The sequence below is a fragment of the Nicotiana tabacum genome, chromosome 19, assembly GCF_000715075.1.
Source record: "Nicotiana tabacum cultivar K326 chromosome 19, ASM71507v2, whole genome shotgun sequence".
Classification (NCBI taxonomy): domain Eukaryota; kingdom Viridiplantae; phylum Streptophyta; class Magnoliopsida; order Solanales; family Solanaceae; genus Nicotiana; species Nicotiana tabacum.
Genome location: NC_134098.1, coordinates 6,315,491 through 6,330,706, shown reverse-complemented (window position 1 = coordinate 6,330,706; position 15,216 = coordinate 6,315,491). Strand labels below are relative to the sequence as shown.

The following is a 15,216-nucleotide window of genomic DNA, read 5'->3' as shown; positions in this document are numbered from 1 at the left end:
GGAGAAGCAACACTTCTGTTTATTGCTATTTACTAACATCTTCAACAGCCAAATTGTGTACAAAATGACTGAATATTGAAGCCAAAAACAAGGCCATTTGGTCAATAGAATGAATGTACGAAGACGAATACAGAGCCTCCAGAAATGCAGACACCAAACGTATAACCAACATTAATGTGTGAATAGTCGTCTCCAAGCTTCTTGTTCCTAGAGAAAAAGACGCTTCTTTGACAGCCGCTTAGAGAAAATTTTGTGCGCTTGATAACACGGCTCATCATTCCATCCATTGGTTAGTCCTCACTTCCTCCGTTATTTTGTTACCTTCACTTAGGGAGCAGCTGATTGATTGCAAAAAGATACCCACCTACAACCACAAAGGATGCGAGTCCACTGCGTGCCATCCTCAATCCCAAGCCACGAAATAAGATATTCCTATCCGCAGGGTGGATCCCGGTCCATCTCTCAAATCTCTTCCCAGGTAGTTGCCATTTAAGAAACCTCCTCTCCATGGATACAAACTGCACATAAAGAGTAAAGAAAATAGGATAATACACAAGGGCTGCACCTATTGGGAAAAAGAGAACACCAAATGTTCTCACAAATACCATAACAACCAAGAAACACATGTTTTATACATCTAATAACATTGAAAACCCGAGGACAACAGGTCAAAAGTAGTTGAAGCATTCATTTAGTACGATTATAGCCGCTACAGGACTTGATGTAACAGATGCTCCAATTATATGGTTGCAAATATACATTCTCATTTACTCACCCCCGAAATGCATATCCTAAGGGGGAAATGGGCACGAAAAATTCACCTACAGAAGATGTAATGTGCAAAAGACCTATCAAAGTCTCATGACTCTGCACCGGAGCCGTAATTGCCACAGTATGAACAAAAGCACGTTTAACATTAACTAATGAATTCATGTCAGATCCTGGCAGAGTAGCAGCATTTGAGAAAAGCTATACCCCCAAATACAGATGACTTAGAAATTACTTCAGACTTAAATAGCGCGAAATGGGTACATCGCATTCATATAACCAAACTCAACTAGTTTTGGATTGAGTTGTTAATTGATTGATTACTGTTGACATTGTACACCCCCCCCCCCCCCCCCAACCCCAAACCAAAAAAAAAGAAAGGAATTGACCAGTTTTAATTTTTAAAAGTACTTCAACCCAACTCTAAGGCCAATAAGTTGAATTGAACATAGAAGTTTGCCTCTTTCTTTAAATAACCGTGGTGTTGGGATCAGCTTGCGCTTGCCCTCAACTAATTCCACGGGATACTTGTTACCTTCTACCAGCACAAATACTGAGTAACTCTATCCACCAAAGCTTGGACATATGGGAAGAAATCACCTACTATTTTTGTCTCCGCTGGGATTTGAATGTGAGACCTTATAGTTCTCAACCCACTTTATTGACCACTAGGCCACACCCTTGGGTGTGACCATAAATGTTTGTCTGACACACCAACTCATCACACAGCATGTATATGCACAACCACAGATTTTTATGGGCTTAACTTTACAAATATGTATTATACTAGTAACTAATAAGCTCCCAAATACTTGTACCTATTTGGGAAGATATTCATATAGCAGAATATCATGCAGGTGATCAAATTCAGATGATTGAAATCCTGGTCAAGCAACACACCTTAGGCAGCACAATGCATTGCGAACGAGATTTGGCAGTATCAAAACCATGAGAAGCAGCAGCAGCAACTGAACCAGAGAATCCAGCCGCAAGACTAACAGCTAAAGGAGACAATGGGCCAATTTCTTCAGCAGATCTGAATGAAAACAAGTCGATGGTTAAGAAGAATCAAAGTTATTTAAAACTGAATAGGGCATGTATCTATCTTGGAATAATGAAGTGACAAGACAGACACATGGCATATAGAAGTTTTGACAATAAATAAAGGGAAAAGGCATAAGTACCCCCTGAACTATGATCATATTTCCAACTACACACCTTTTCTTTAACCTCCCCCCACCCCCCCCCACCCCCCCCCCCCAATTATTCCTAAATTTTAAATAGAATTATTTGCACCCTAAAAACTTATGTGGCAGAGTATGCGTATTTCACTCTCTCAAAGAGAGTGAGGAGTAGATTTTTAAATTAAATATATATTTTCTTGCTTTTTCTTTGTCTTTTTCTATAATATTCTTTTCTTCTCTTCTTTACATCAGGTTCCCCTCGAACACACCATACGTCGACATCTTCTGGCATTTCTTCTTCCATATTTTTGCTTACGTTCTTTCATTCTTTTTCTCTCCCTAACAACAACAACAAACCCAGTGTAATCCCATAAGTGGAGTCTGGGGAGGATAGTGTGTACGCAGACCTTACCCCTACCTTATAAAGATAGAAAGGTTGTTTCCGATAGACACTCGGCTTTCTTTTTCTCTCGCTCTCACACACAAATCACACTTTCAAGAAAAAAAATTATACATATGTAAAGCAAAAGACACTCAGATCTGGACAAAAAGATCTGTCACCGGAAAATTTTCTCGCACCAGAAAAAATGGTCCTTGGAATTCCAACAACCACCATTTTTACGCCACCCATAATCACTGGTGGTATCCACCATCTAAAAGTCCTCCACCACAATAACCATTAAAAGGCCTCAAGCCAAGCATAGCAGCAAATTAGAGTTTTAACAAGTTAGAGTTTTTAGGAATTGTTTCATACATACCAATCGTTTCATGCATGAAAGAAGAAAGAAGACTACATGAATTATATATGAATCATTTCATCTAAGAATAGAAAAAGAGAAAGGAAAAGAAAAAAAGAAAAGAAAAATAAGGGAAAGAATAAGAAAAAATTATTTTTAATGAAATATATACGTGTCAAGTGAGTTTAGTTCACAACCCAACAGCACTCTGGTTGTGGTGTTTCAAGGGTGAATTTGTTCTACTCCAAAATAGTTCAGGGAGTAATTGGATAATAGGATCCCCGTAAAGGAAAGGTGTGTAGTTGGAAATATGGTCATAGTTTTTCTCTCGCTCTCACACACAAATCACACTTTCAAGAAAAAAAATTATACATATGTAAAGCAAAAGACACTCAGATCTGGACAAAAAGATCTGTCACCGGAAAATTTTCTCGCACCAGAAAAAATGGTCCTTGGAATTCCAACAACCACCATTTTTACGCCACCCATAATCACTGGTGGTATCCACCATCTAAAAGTCCTCCACCACAATAACCATTAAAAGGCCTCAAGCCAAGCATAGCAGCAAATTAGAGTTTTAACAAGTTAGAGTTTTTAGGAATTGTTTCATACATACCAATCGTTTCATGCATGAAAGAAGAAAGAAGACTACATGAATTATATATGAATCATTTCATCTAAGAATAAAAAAGAGAAAGGAAAAGAAAAAAAGAAAAGAAAAATAAGGGAAAGAATAAGAAAAAATTATTTTTAATGAAATATATACGTGTCAAGTGAGTTTAGTTCACAACCCAACAGCACTCTGGTTGTGGTGTTTCAAGGGTGAATTTGTTCTACTCCAAAATAGTTCAGGGAGTAATTGGATAATAGGATCCCCGTAAAGGAAAGGTGTGTAGTTGGAAATATGGTCATAGTTTTTCTCTCGCTCTCACACACAAATCACACTTTCAAGAAAAAAAATTATACATATGTAAAGCAAAAGACACTCAGATCTGGACAAAAAGATCTGTCACCTTCAAGATACGGATACGGATGCGGATGCGAGGATCCAGCTAATATTTAAAAAAAGATTAAATATAAAATATCTCTAAATTATGAGAAATTTTGTGGAATACTTGCGTATAGCTTGTAAAGTGTGGATGTCTTTTTTATTCTCAAGTTGTAGATAAGTAAATGATTGATTTCCTACATAAGGTGTGCTATTTTCTTTAAATCTACCCTAGTTTTGGTTCTAATTTCAGGAATCAAATTGTATCTCGTCTCGAATTTTTACTAGTGTCGTGTCGACACGGGTGCGGCACCTAAACTGCCGTGTCGGAGCAACTTAGAAGGCTAGTCCAACAAAGTTAAAGCACAAGCCTGAAAGACATATTTATTGTATTCTCTATTCACCACACCATTTCATGCGCGACATAAATCCAGAACATCTCAGCAGAGTTTATAAAGAAGCTTAGTACCATGAAAAGTCAGAAAGGCATTTCAATTAACTTCTTTTTAGTCAGTATTGCAGCTGTGTTATCTGAAAAGGCATCTCAATTAACTTTTCCTGTGATGAAGACATGTTGATGAATACAGTAACTATATGATACAAGTTGAGCAATCAATGACGTTGGGTTTCAAGTAACAAAAGGAAAAAGTAGGAAGAGCCATAGTTTTACTCCTGGGTAGACTTTTTCTTTGTTTTTTGTGTTTAGTTATTATTATTTTTAATCTCTTTTTTTGCGACCACATAAAGAATGATACAAAGTTAAGCAACCAAGAACGCCATCGCTAGCGGCTAATGAAGCTGGAATAACAATCATGAGAGACCATGCTTCAGATCACAAAAAAAGGTAACAAAAAGTTAGGTTATTTCTTCTTATTTGTCTAAGCCTTGATAGGCAACGTTATCTAGTATGTGTATTGGTGGGAGAATGGAACTACTAGTTGGAATAATCGAGGTGCATGCAAACTAACCTGGAAACCACGGTTACCCCTTCACCTACTTTCCTCCCTATTATATTGTTCAACATTGTCTCTAATTCATTTCATTCTATGCTACTTTTTCCAGCATATTAACTTATATTACTATGGTGCAAAACCCTTGATAGCTTAATGCATATTGATTTACGGATATTATTCAAAATTTTATAATAAGGGGGTAGATTCCTTAATATGGGTTTGATTGAACCTTCCATAAAGTAAAAGATAGCAAATTAAGTTTTTTGTTTCTTAGACAACACCAAATCCAAACCATTTCTGGAAAAAGATAGTCATCCAAGCAAGAACCTTTTTTCAAATAACTTGTTTGTTTTTTTTTAAAATATTTTCTAAACTTTTCTTCAACAAACATCTCAACAAACGTATTGAACGCGTTAACATAAGAATTGAAGCAATACCTAGGTGGGGGATTCATCCCAACTGCTTTCCATTCAAGCATTGCTTGATGCAGGAATTGCCACGCCGAAAAGAATATACCACCAAACACACAATCCCGAGCAAGTCCAGATCTCATACCTCTCCAGAGAGCACCCCATCCTTCCAAAGAGATGATGTCTAGTGGCCTCTTAACATCAGAGATAGATGGGGGTCTCCCAGACCCTGTCATCATCCATGGATAATCTTTTAAGGCAGTGACCAAATTGGGATGTTTGGTGGGAAGAGTGGTCAAAAGACCAACTGTGTTGTTTAATCCCCTAATATCCGGGGAATATCCTGGTAGTAACTTTGACATTAAAGGCGAAACAGCAGTCTTTTCAACAACTGACATGGAACTGGGAATTCGGGAAGCAGAAGTAACCTGAGCACGGAGTTTAACAAGTTCAAATGGAGAACTTATTAGTGATTCCACTGCTCCAGAAGCAATTCCGGCCAACAGAGCCTCAGAGATATGGACATAATTGCCTTCTCGACCATCTGATTAAGAAGGGTGTGCAGATGAAACACAATATATTAGCACCCAAACCTCTAATAATGAGAAAAGAAGCAAATTATATTCAAAAATATTCAATTCATTTATATAATATAGTAGTGCATCATTCCAACATTCCCTTCTTTTCCGCTGCTATTACTAGTTCCATTGAATAGACATACTTCCCCCATCCGAATTGAGCTTGTTCAGTTATCGATGGACAGTAGACCAATTTTTGTTCAATTTGGAACATTATTCAACCCTTTTTATTATAACATCTATAGAGGGGAACTGTGTGAATATACTAGTGATAGAAAAAATATCTAAAATTTACGGTTATAATCACATAGTTGAGAAAATAATGGTTAAAGAAATCTTATTTTAATTCAAAAGTGATGGTGTTGTCTTATTCCTCTTTGTTGAGATAGAGAAACTACTGAAAACAGTTCTAGATATTGTCTAAGAAGACCTGAGGTCAGAAATTTGTTAAAACCATTTGTTTTGGAATATGGTAAAGTAGCTCCTAGGTGGGGAACTATTCCTTTGATGGATGTTGCAATGGCCTTTCTTAGGGTACTTCTATCAATTATTTTCGATGATTCTTTCCTATACATTCTAGAACTTCCATTTACAGGGCAAGTATCTAAACCAACAGAATCATGCAAAAATCCTCATAGATTTTCTGGTCAGAAGACTGGCAGAAAAGTTGTAAAAAGTTAAGCAACAGAAGAATATCATACCTTTGTAGAATGCTGTCAATATTTCATAAACACCAAAGCGAGCTCCCAAACCCAATGATCTTCCAAGCGTCAACCACCCCACACCACTATACAAGCCTTCAATGTTCATAAAAGATTTAAGAAAAATATAAGCAAGATGTCCATATAAACAGCTGTCACTACGGATAAGCATCACCTATAGTTACCACAAGACAAAACTAGTTGATTGAGTCACCTGAAGTCCCAGACAAAGTTTTAATCCTATTAAGGACGTCAGCAGCAGTGAGTTGTTTACTGACACCTGAACCCACCTGCATTTCATTCCACCAGAACATATAACCAAATTACAAGGAGACATTAAAAATGCTGCTCTCACTGAAAGATAGTAAATTTAAGTGAATGCTCAGGGTTATCATCAATTTCCACACCTGCACAAGGACCTTAAGGCTATCGAGAGGGTAAGTGATAGCCGTGGCTAATGTAGCAGATCCTGCAGCAACAACTGCATGAGTAGCAAATATTGGATTCTTCAAAAGTTCGTTCATTGGATAAATTAACTTGGATGACTGTGTGTTACAATTGCTCCTCTCCTCGAGTCACAATCAATATATTCAGAGATTCAAAATTCCCTGCAATTCCCATTAGAGTGACACCAACAGTTAGTACTGCATATGTTTTCTCCAATAGGTCCTACCACAAACCCGTTGAAGTCCATCTTCCTCATTTCATAATACATGTCTCAGTATTTCATCTCTAAAACGACTTGCAAATTATTAATCTTAACTTTCGAGAACCATATATTGATTTCTAAATTTAGAGATTCGCAGTCTTCAGAGCTACTTGGGTTGCTCTGATGGTAAGCACCCTCCACTTCCAACCAAGAGGTTGTGAGTTCGAGTCACCCCAAGAGCAAGGTGGGGAGTTCTTGGTCACCCCAAGAGCAAGGTGGGGAGTTTTTGGAGGGAAGGATGCCGAGGGTCATTTGGAAACAGTCTCTCTACCCCAGGGTAGGGGTAAAGTCTGCGTACACACTACCCTCCCCAGACCCCACTAGTGGGATTATACTGGGTTGTTGTTGTTGTACAGTCTTATTGTCACGAACCAGCTAGGAGTTGTGACGGGGCATTTTACCCATCCTAGCAAGCCTCTTAAGTGTAAAGAAATTTCGGTTGTCTCCTCTGTTTTGTACCATCTCAAATAACCTACTACGATTCCCAACAACCACAATAGTTATTTTATTAAGCTCAAATGAAATAAACTAGGTACTCAGCAGCACAATATAAACAACAGCATTCACAAGGCGTGGACCGTTATGCATAAACAAGTAACTCAACCAAAACATCTAATAAAGTCTTAACCAGCTTGGAGCATATGTAGTTCAAATGGAAGCAAATATAACCTCAGATCTATTGGAGCTTCCTCCGAAAAATATTTTTCATTTACAGCTAAGAATGCATGACGTCTAATAATATACATAGTATACATGAAACACCATTTATCATTCAGATAATGCTTAATCAAAAAAATACAAATTAAAACGTAAAAAGATCAAGCTACTACGGTTCCCACCTAAAGTTTCTTTTTTTTTTATGACCAAGAATGCGTATGCGAGCAACCCTTAGGACCAATTGTAGCCTTTGAAAATCGGGAACAATGGGCCCGCCCCTCTACCCTTCTCTACTTAAGTACCAGGCTTAGTTCGCACACAGCAGGGCTAACACGTGATCTAAGTGGCTAAGTCACAAGCCCTCAACCTTTACCACTTGACCTAAGCCCTGGGGCAGCCTCACCTAAAGTCATTTTTATCTATTCCTTCAATTTTGTAAAACCAATATTATGGTTCAGCCCCAGTTGATCAAATTTCACCACTATCAAACTTCTCAATCTTGATACCCAACTCAGTTAGGGACTATAAAATCCATAAACTCAACCCCAATATAAATTTTCCATTTCACTATTCAAACTCATAATAGCACTAGAAAAATATTTTGAGCTCCACAAGTTAATTTTAAAATAACAATTAGGTGAAAGAGCTTAGTGCTTGGCGGCGTTAATTGAGGACTACTATCAAACACATGGTGAGCATTAAGGGTGTCCACACTGTTTCATTAGTAATACCTGATGATTTGGGAATATCATCAAACAGATGGTGAGCATTAAGGATGTTCAAGCTATTCCCTACAACCCCCAAATATATTTTAAACAAGAGATTATTAAGATTGCATTTGAACTCTGAACACTACTGTTTGAATTGGAAACTCGCTCAAATTTAATAGTCCGAGACCTCCTTTTTGAAACTCTGAAGATCAAACTTTAAGCATGAATTGAAATAAGGATAACCTGTAAAGGAGGATCAACATAGAGTTTGTAAATGAAGCAACATAGAGTTTGTTTCACAGTCGCTGCCGCCGGAGGCTGCAGTAGCGATGAAATGAAAGGTGGCTTCTCATACACCAAGCTGCAGCGGTTCGTTTATCTTTTCTTTTTTTACTGTTTTTGATACGATATGGAAATGTGTTTGTTTTTAAAAGATGGGCAGCGAAAATATTAAAAATATTGATTGAAAATGTGTCTCAATAATTTTATTAAGCATAATAAAGATTTAAATAGTCAATTAGAAATAAAAAATTCACATAATTTAAAATTTAAAAAACCTAAAATATATATACTAACTTAAACAATCTAATATATAAAAATTTAAAATTAAAATTCATCCTAAAACAAAACAACTTATTTTGCTAAAAAAGTTACTGCAATAACTGAAAGCAACAAAATGAATCAGCTGTGGGAAGTAGTACTTTATGTTTCTGGAAGTGTACATGGGAGTTGGTTGGTTATTTACTTATCAGTTATTATTTTTTACATTTCAGTCCAATAAGTAATTACTTTATTTCCCCTATGTTTCTTTTATTTCACTTTGACCCCTAGGTCTTATTTCCCCTATTTGTATCGAGCTTGCCATCTTGAGAGGCAATGAATGAAATATGTTAATTCATTTTCCTTAGCTTAACTTTGTTTTTAGCTTAGTTTCTTCTTGAATTCTTATATTGCATCAGTATTCGTTAGGATAGCCTGTAATTCTAATGTCAACTTCACTCAAACAATAAATAAATAGTGGTTATTATAATAAGTACAAGACATTTTGCTTTGAATGTTAGTTATCTTGATCAAATGGGTCAAAATAGTGTAAAATACAACTCAAAACCAAACATAAATCAAATTTGTATACCAAAAATTATACTGTATAAATTTGGAAATAAAATTGAGATTAAAAAACAAAATAAAAATGAAGCGAGACTGGATGTTGGACGGGTTTCATTATGGCCTATTATTTTGGGGATCTTTTGTTATATATACTATAATACAAATTTATTTACCCACTTTAACTAAAGTTCGTTAGTTATCCGAATTAACTATACAAATTGTATATATTTTCTCAAAAAAGACTCAAAGATTAGCACCTTTAATTAAGAGATTGAGTTACATGCCTTCCTTTTTCTCTCTCCTCCCTCTTCTTCTTTACTTCCGTTACTTCTTTTTCAAGCGCCAACATCCTCCTGTGTAGGGAAAAAATCCCTATTTCAAAGATTAAATAGAATTACAATAATGTACAATTAAAATATAATTATAATACACTTTTAATACAATTTTAATATATCAATAAAACTGTTGTGAGTTACAATTTGTCTGTCATGCTTCATACAATATCATACAACCTTCATCCAACTATTTATACAGTATAAAAGAAATTATTATGTATTTATCATTTTCATATAATATTCATACAAAAAATATAACTATAATAGAATACAATTTGAATATAATTTTCATATAACTATAACACATCTACAATTTGTTCTAATTTCTCTACGAGTTTCAATCTGAAAATCTAGCCAGAATCAACTCTAATCTTCATCAAACACCCTTAAATTAAGAATAAGCACCAAAGGATATTGTCGATCGTTTGCGATACCACACAATCCAAATGAATAATAATTTTAGAAAATGTGAATTTAAATTTAAAGTTTCGAAACTTTCTAATGGATGTCAATGATTGGTGGATAGCGGCCAGCGAACAGCAACCGGTTCGCTGGTGACATGCAACAACGTGAAATCCATTGGTGAATTCTCTCCCACTTGTGTTTCTTGAATTCTTTCCCACCTCTTTAAAAAGATTTTCAGTTTTTTCTTGCTAATTTAGATCCCTCATTCATTCTTTCAGAATAAAAAGCAACAATTAATAGATACTCATTCAAGACTAATTTGTATATATTTTATAATTGTATATCAAATTATAATTAAGTTAAAATTTTTCAAAATGAGAGTATATATAAGTGTTTAATATGGTATAGCTAAGGTAAAAATCAAAGGTTTATCGATGTTAACTCAAAACACAAACGACTAATATTAAACCCTAACCCTAAGGAATATTAGCTCAAGCCAAAAAACCAGTTTGATATCAGAATGTCTGATAACTTTCCACATGATATCATCATCCATATATTCAAAATTTTAAGGAAATATTACTGACATATGATCAGATTCTAATGATGGACAATCCAACTTTGTTTACTATAGGAGAATGCATTTTCTTGGCAAAATCTTCGACCCCTTATAATAAGATGGTCAATTTGGAAGTAAAATGTTTGCCACGTCAGATATTATTTAATTTTACTTGTTTTCACTTTTTTTTCTTTTCTTTTTAATTCCTTTTCTCTTCTTTCTTTCACTATTTTTTCTTTTCATATCCCTTCCCAAGTCCCATCGGGCATCGCCGACGTAGCTGCCGCCCTTCAAACCAACCAAATTGATTCAAAAGTTTTAGTATTTAACTTGATGGAAACACAAGGTGGCTAAAAATGACAGGCAAAACTCATTCGGTGGCGGCTAAATCGAAAATGGTGTTTAGCAAAGGATGGTGGCGGAAAATTACAGTAACCTCCGCAATAACAAAAAAGAAAAGAAAGAAAAATTAGGCGAAAGTACTGTTTTTCTATAATTACACAATCTCAAAAATGATAATTACCTTCATAATAGATGATAGCAAACGGTGAAAAAACAAAAATAAATAATAGCAAACCCATAATACCAAGTTCAAAGTGTACAGAAAATTTCACCTTAAAAAGTAGAAATTCACGAAGAAGCATGCACTGCAATTAAGGGTGTCAAGGGACCTGGCTTAGCCGGGCCGGATTATTGGAAAAGGAGACCGGTCGGTTTTCGTGCTGGGCCGGTTACCGGTTTCAAATATCGATTTTATCGTATCCGTGTCTGGCCGGTGAAAATTTGAACCGGAACAGTACTGGGTCTAAGGGGTCGGGCCGGTTTTTGATTTTTTCTTTTGTGTGTGTATTTTGATTTTTGTATAACTATCATAATTTATATTAAGATAAAGTAAAAATATAAAACATAAAAATAATCTTATAAAAAGTGTGTTTAAATAAATTTCAAAGGCTTTAAAAGCCTTATATTTGAATATTTCATTAAGAATTTAAGATAATACAATGAAGATGGATAAACATTTAACTTATAATTTGCAAGTTCTTTTTTTAATTCAAACTTGCGAATTAAAGTTTACATTTTACAACAACTAAATTACAGAAAAAATAGTAAATTCAAATTTGAATTATTAAATATAAATCAAGAACTTCAAAGGTTTTGCATTGCCTTAGTAAATTCTTCATAATCAATATGAACTTCTTGGCCATCTTCTGGAGTGTTAAATTCAGATGGGTTACCATATGCTAATATATCTCCAAGTTACTCGTCTTCTGGTTTATCAACATCTTCACGTCCCTGATTTTTTCGTTCCGATCTAATCCAATCTCTGAAACATACTAAAATTTCCAAAGCATTGCTTCCCAATGAGTGATGGGTGTCTCCTAGTTGATGTCTTGCTTGACTAAATGCACTCTCTGATGCAACCGTTGAAATTGGCACATTTAGCACGTCCCGAGACATAGCGGAAAGAATAGGAAATTATTTTTCATTCTCATGCCACCATTCTAATGGTGAAAATTCCTTTGTGCGAGGCTCTGTTTGCTTTTGCAAGTAGAATTGAAGTTCATCAATGTTCCTGCTACTGGTTTGAGTGGAAGGAAGTGTAGACCAAATATTATAACCATCAAGGCATTCATCTTCATCTATAGTAGCAGATACAGTAAAAGTAGTACAAATGCATAGTGGGATTAACATTGCCTACATTAATAGCAACATCATCAATTATATTTGTATAATAATTATATTAAATTCAAATAGTAGAAAAGAAATTTCAGCTATATGTACTAAAACCATAGTAACAGTAGGGTAATATGCTCCAGAAAACTCAACAGTAGTTGTATAAAATTTATGTAAAATTTTAACAACATCATTAATGGCCTCCCAAGTATTAGTTTTTAACATACGGTTTGGATCAGTACAATGCGCATTAGCAACTTCAGTTATCGGCAATCTATATTTGTAGCAATATTTTAAAAATAAGTATGTATAATTCCATCTAGTAACAATTTCATCTAGCATGAATCTGGGATTAAGGTTATGGTCGGTACACTTAGTCATAAATTCTCTAATTCTAGATTGTCTATTATTTCCTTGAATAACACTAACTACTCTTCTAACATGAGTAATTGCAGTCGAAAATAAAATAAAGCCACTTTTAACAATTAAATTATAAACATGACATGCACACCTAACATGAAAAATTTCGTCAAGTGGTGGTTTCAAATATAGTCTTAATATTTAAATAGCGGCATTATTGTTAGAAGTATTATCAAAAGACATACGCAATACTTTTTTATTAAGATTGTAAAATGCAACAACTTCGCAAATAGTAGTACTTATAAAAATACCAGTATGACTTTGATCTTCATCATATTTAAAAGCGATAACACATTTTTGCATATAATAATTGTCATATATCCAATGATATATAATTGTCAAATAATTATTTCCATTAACAGTATGGCCAATATCAGAAGTTAAAGAAACTCTACAAGGAAGGTGGTCAAACAAATAACGTATGTATGTATGATATTGTCCATGAAGTCTAAAGATATTAGATCTACAAGCATTTCTAGGGATACCTTTAAATAAAGGATTATAAATCCTTTGAACATACCTAATAAGATATGATGAAGAAGCAAAAGAAAAAGGTAGACAACCCAAAGCAATCATTTTTTATTACTCCTCATGATCCTTCATTTTATCATATTTCGTAAGTCCTTCAGTACTAGGATTTAGAGTTCCTTGATTTTCATCTAAATTAGAGCCCAATTGTAACGATCCGACTTGTCGATTTGAGTTATTACTCTTCTTTCTACTATTTGAAGTCTTGAATAGCTTCATATGATGTATTATGATTTGTGTGCAAAATTTGAGGTCAATCGGACTTGATTTGCTATATTTCGGCATCGAACCTAGGATATTTCGACATCGATTCTTCAAGAATACGTGGTATCACATTACGAAAATGAGCTCAAAATTCAGTTTTAATTAAAGCATTAGATCCGTATTGAAATTTTGGAGCCATAACAAAAAGAATCGTCGAATTCGGACATCGTATGAGAGAGTTATGCTCATTTCCGTGTCGGAAACGATTTTCTGTCGCCGTCAGTGCTCAGGGTAGCATGGGGCGCTAGCCCTGGCACTGGGATGTTTAAAGGTATTGGAAATAGCGCCACAGGAAGCGCCCCACGCCACCTGTAGCGCTCGAAATAGCTGAGACCCTATAAACAAGGGTTTTCTGCCATTTTTTAGCTCGGTTTGAGCGATTTTTACGGGTAAATATTAGGGTAAGTGTTACTTATCTTATATTGATTATATTTTATGATTCCATACTCATTTACATCATGAATACGTAAATTTATGGAAGAAAAATTAGATTTTTGGTAAAATCTTCCAAAAATATAAAAAGAAGATTTGAAGGTCAATCCGATATCGGAATTTGATAAAATAGGTATGGGTGGACTCGTAATTGAATGAGTTATTGGATTTTGTGAGTTTCTTCAGATTCCGAGACGTAGTCCCCACCCCCACGGGCGATTTTTGAGTTAAATTTTAGATTTTGCTGGAAAATTAGTATTTTCATATGGAATTAATTCATGCGATTCGTGTTGAGTGTATTGAATTGTTTGTTACTAGATTTGAAACTTTCGGACACGGATTCGCGAGGAAAAGGTTTATTGGAATCTTGAAATTGGTTGCGAAACGAGGTAGGTATATTGCCTAACCTTGAGTGGGAAAACTACCCCTTAGGTATCGAGTCTTATGTGCCATTTGTGAAATGTGAAAAGCCGTGTACGCGAGGTGACGAGTACGTACTCGGGCTTATATGTGTAAAATTTATTGGGTTAAAGTCTTAGGCATATTTTATAGTAAATTGGATAATTGTTAGCATTTATTAAATCATCTATTTGCCATGCCTCAATTCGCGTTTATTGAATTTGTTTTTATATGACAATTTGATGTGGTTATTGCTTGTATATTTATGTGAATTCCGTGAATTGGGTGATTTGATATTTTCTGAAAATAATTATATTATGAATTTTCCATCTGCAAATAATTAATGAAATAAGTTTAAACCGAGGCATTATATAATTATCAAAAATTTGGATTAATAAAGGCGTTGTCCTATACTGAGTATTTTCCATATATGTTGTCGTTTTTATATTTTATACACATTGTGTGGAGCGTTGGGCTATTTGTTGTGAAATTAATTAATTTTGTTATATCTTTAGAATTGGTTGTGGCCATTGGGCAAATTGTAATATGAATTATTTTTGTTACGTTGCCGGGATAATATTCCATGCAAATTGTTGTGTTATTTGAGTTATTATTTTGAGGATATAAGGGTGACATTTAGATGTTGATATTATGTGGGCATAAGGGTAAAATTTTACTGTTGTTATGTGTGTTGGGAT

The 15,216-nt window shown here is 34.8% G+C and overlaps 1 protein-coding gene across 2 annotated transcripts; it reads right to left on the bottom strand.

Annotated features, from left to right (window-relative positions):
* Positions 1-4: 4 nt before the first annotated feature.
* On the bottom strand, positions 5-8,796 carry LOC107812486 (mitochondrial arginine transporter BAC2). 2 transcript variants are annotated; one of them, XM_016637610.2, is made up of 7 exons: positions 8,639-8,796; positions 6,727-6,927; positions 6,534-6,609; positions 6,320-6,415; positions 5,068-5,584; positions 1,669-1,804; positions 5-518 (listed from the first exon to the last, which is right to left on the bottom strand). In XM_016637610.2, exons 2-7 carry the CDS (start codon positions 6,841-6,843, stop codon positions 324-326), a joined length of 1,137 nt encoding a protein of 378 aa, XP_016493096.1. In that variant the 5' UTR covers positions 6,844-6,927; positions 8,639-8,796; the 3' UTR covers positions 5-323. The 2 variants fall into 2 exon arrangements, with proteins under 2 accessions (XP_016493096.1, XP_016493097.1); XM_016637611.2 differs by having other exon boundaries at positions 383-518; positions 1,587-1,804; positions 8,639-8,795.
* Between the last annotated feature and the right edge of the window lie 6,420 nt (positions 8,797-15,216).

Excerpts from the sequence above, each read along its gene's own strand:
- LOC107812486 (XM_016637610.2), bottom strand. The coding sequence starts at position 6,843 with ATGAACGAACTTTTGAAGAATCCAATATTTGCTACTCATGCAGTTGTT. Across the intron at positions 6,610-6,726 it reads GCCTTAAGGTCCTTGTGCAG|GTGGGTTCAGGTGTCAGTAA; the intron begins GTGTGGAAATTG and ends AATGAAATGCAG. Across the intron at positions 6,416-6,533 it reads AACTTTGTCTGGGACTTCAG|GCTTGTATAGTGGTGTGGGG; the intron begins GTGACTCAATCA and ends TGAACATTGAAG.